Source organism: Brugia malayi (genome assembly GCF_000002995.4).
Source record: "Brugia malayi strain FR3 genome assembly, contig: Bm_236, whole genome shotgun sequence".
Classification (NCBI taxonomy): domain Eukaryota; kingdom Metazoa; phylum Nematoda; class Chromadorea; order Rhabditida; family Onchocercidae; genus Brugia; species Brugia malayi.
In genome coordinates this window covers 7,849-11,366 of record NW_025062426.1, presented here as the reverse complement: position 1 = coordinate 11,366, position 3,518 = coordinate 7,849, and the positions used below count along the sequence as shown (strand labels likewise).

The 3,518-nt window shown below is 43.5% G+C and overlaps 1 protein-coding gene across 1 annotated transcript; it reads left to right on the top strand.

Annotated features, from left to right (window-relative positions):
• Positions 1 to 1,715: 1,715 nt before the first annotated feature.
• Bm17289 (Uncharacterized protein) lies at positions 1,716 to 2,818 on the top strand (the record flags this gene model as incomplete). The annotated part of the gene is made up of 1 exon (XM_043083086.1): positions 1,716 to 2,818. A coding segment is annotated over one exon (1,103 nt), but the record flags the coding sequence as incomplete, so codon positions are not given.
• Between the last annotated feature and the right edge of the window lie 700 nt (positions 2,819 to 3,518).

The window sequence follows — 3,518 nt, the reverse complement described above, 5'->3', positions numbered from 1 at the left end:
AATTTTTGATTTTAATTAAATGTTAAAATATCGAAAATCATCAATTAATTAAAATAAAATGGATATTTTGAACTTAATTGATTAATTTGTGTGCATTGCATAGGTACTGGTCGCATACATTGTGGTCATCTTGACCAGCATAAATATTTGAATAAACTTTAATAATTAAGTTTAATCAATATTTGATTAGCAAAACTAATTAAATTTTAAATTAGTGACGGTTTTAATTCATTCTCACAATTATAATAAATTTTTATTTCAAAAAATCTGGATTTTTGTGAAACATATTAATCTACAAAATAAATTCTAGCAATATCAAAAAGTAATTTTAAATAATTGTTAAAATATTAAAAAATAACAAATCATTAAAAAAATAGATATTTTGTACTTAATTGATTGAATTTTATGCGTTGCAAGGTACTGGTCACACACACCGTGGTCATTTGACCAGCAAAAATAATAAAATAAAACTTTAGAAATTAATTAAATTTTTAATTTTTCACGATTTTAATTCATTCTTACAATTAAAATTAATTTATATTTCAAATTTAAATAATACATTTATAAAAATCCCATAATTTGTACGGGTATTTGCATACTGAAACTAGGTAAGAATTCCTACTATTATCAAAATTTAATTTCAAAGGATGTTAAAGTATTAAAAAATATCATTTAATAAAAAAAAAAAATTGATGATTATATACGCATAGTGCGGGAACTGTCACATACATTGTGGTCATTTGACATCTTAAATAATAAAATAATGCTTAGGCTTTGGCTTAAGGTATACTTAGGCTTAGGCTTAGGCTTAGGCTTAGGCTTAGGCTTAGGCTTAGGCTTAGGCTTAGGCTTAGGCTTAGGCTTAGGCTTAGGCTTAGGCTTAGGCTTAGGCTTAGGCTTAGGCTTAGGCTTAGGCTTAGGCTTAGGCTTAGGCTTAGGCTTAGGCTTAGGCTTAGGCTTAGGCTTAGGCTTAGGCTTAGGCTTAGGCTTAGGCTTTAGGCTTAGGCTTAGGCTTAGGCTTAGGCTTAGGCTTAGGCTTAGGCTTAGGCTTAGGCTTAGGCTTAGGCTTAGGCTTAGGCTTAGGCTTAGGCTTAGGCTTAGGCTTAGGCTTAGGCTTAGGCTTAGGCTTAGGCTTAGGCTTAGGCTTAGGCTTAGGCTTAGGCTTAGGCTTAGGCTTAGGCTTAGGCTTAGGCTTAGGCTTAGGCTTAGGCTTAGGCTTAGGCTTAGGCTTAGGCTTAGGCTTAGGCTTAGGCTTAGGCTTAGGCTTAGGCTTAGGCTTAGGCTTAGGCTTAGGCTTAGGCTTAGGCTTAGGCTTAGGCTTAGGCTTAGGCTTAGGCTTAGGCTTAGGCTTAGGCTTAGGCTTAGGCTTAGGCTTAGGCTTAGGCTTAGGCTTAGGCTTAGGCTTAGGCTTAGGCTTAGGCTTAGGCTTAGGCTTAGGCTTAGGCTTAGGCTTAGGCTTAGGCTTAGGCTTAGGCTTAGGCTTAGGCTTAGGCTTAGGCTTAGGCTTAGGCTTAGGCTTAGGCTTAGGCTTAGGCTTAGGCTTAGGCTTAGGCTTAGGCTTAGGCTTAGGCTTAGGCTTAGGCTTAGGCTTAGGCTTAGGCTTAGGCTTAGGCTTAGGCTTAGGCTTAGGCTTAGGCTTAGGCTTAGGCTTAGGCTTAGGCTTAGGCTTAGGCTTTAGGCTTAGGCTTAGGCTTAGGCTTAGGCTTAGGCTTTAGGCTTAGGCTTAGGCTTAGGCTTAGGCTTAGGCTTAGGCTTAGGCTTAGGCTTAGGCTTAGGCTTAGGCTTAGGCTTAGGCTTAGGCTTAGGCTTAGGCTTAGGCTTAGGCTTAGGCTTAGGCTTAGGCTTAGGCTTAGGCTTAGGCTTAGGCTTAGGCTTAGGCTTAGGCTTAGGCTTAGGCTTAGGCTTAGGCTTAGGCTTAGGCTTAGGCTTAGGCTTAGGCTTAGGCTTAGGCTTAGGCTTAGGCTTAGGCTTAGGCTTAGGCTTAGGCTTAGGCTTAGGCTTAGGCTTAGGCTTAGGCTTAGGCTTAGGCTTAGGCTTAGGCTTAGGCTTAGGCTTAGGCTTAGGCTTAGGCTTAGGCTTAGGCTTAGGCTTAGGCTTAGGCTTAGGCTTAGGCTTAGGCTTAGGCTTAGGCTTAGGCTTAGGCTTAGGCTTAGGCTTAGGCTTAGGCTTAGGCTTAGGCTTAGGCTTAGGCTTAGGCTTAGGCTTAGGCTTAGGCTTAGGCTTAGGCTTAGGCTTAGGCTTAGGCTTAGGCTTAGGCTTAGGCTTAGGCTTAGGCTTAGGCTTAGGCTTAGGCTTAGGCTTAGGCTTAGGCTTAGGCTTAGGCTTAGGCTTAGGCTTAGGCTTAGGCTTAGGCTTAGGCTTAGGCTTAGGCTTAGGCTTAGGCTTAGGCTTAGGCTTAGGCTTAGGCTTAGGCTTAGGCTTAGGCTTAGGCTTAGGCTTAGGCTTAGGCTTAGGCTTAGGCTTAGGCTTAGGCTTAGGCTTAGGCTTAGGCTTAGGCTTAGGCTTAGGCTTAGGCTTAGGCTTAGGCTTAGGCTTAGGCTTAGGCTTAGGCTTAGGCTTAGGCTTAGGCTTAGGCTTAGGCTTAGGCTTAGGCTTAGGCTTAGGCTTAGGCTTAGGCTTAGGCTTAGGCTTAGGCTTAGGCTTAGGCTTAGGCTTAGGCTTAGGCTTAGGCTTAGGCTTAGGCTTAGGCTTAGGCTTAGGCTTAGGCTTAGGCTTAGGCTTAGGCTTAGGCTTAGGCTTAGGCTTAGGCTTAGGCTTAGGCTTAGGCTTAGGCTTAGGCTTAGGCTTAGGCTTAGGCTTAGGCTTAGGCTTAGCTTAGGCTTAGGCTTAGGCTTAGGCTTAGGCTTAGGCTTAGGCTTAGGCTTAGGCTTAGGCTTAGGCTTAGGCTTAGGCTTAGGCTTAGGCTTAGGCTTAGGCTTAGGCTTAGGCTTAGGCTTAGGCTTAGGCTTAGGCTTAGGCTTAGGCTTAGGCTTAGGCTTAGGCTTAGGCTTAGGCTTAGGCTTAGGCTTAGGCTTAGGCTTAGGCTTAGGCTTAGGCTTAGGCTTAGGCTTAGGCTTAGGCTTAGGCTTAGGCTTAGGCTTAGGCTTAGGCTTAGGCTTAGGCTTAGGCTTAGGCTTAGGCTTAGGCTTAGGCTTAGGCTTAGCTTAGGCTTAGGCTTAGGCTTAGGCTTAGGCTTAGGCTTAGGCTTAGGCTTAGGCTTAGGCTTAGGCTTAGGCTTAGGCTTAGGCTTAGGCTTAGGCTTAGGCTTAGGCTTAGGCTTAGGCTTAGGCTTAGGCTTAGGCTTAGGCTTAGGCTTAGGCTTAGGCTTAGGCTTAGGCTTAGGCTTAGGCTTAGGCTTAGGCTTAGGCTTAGGCTTAGGCTTAGGCTTAGGCTTAGGCTTAGGCTTAGGCTTAGGCTTAGGCTTAGGCTTAGGCTTAGGCTTAGGCTTAGGCTTAGGCTTAGGCTTAGGCTTAGGCTTAGGCTTAGGCTTAGGCTTAGGCTTAGGCTTAGGCTTAGGCTTAGGCTTAGGCTTAGGCTTA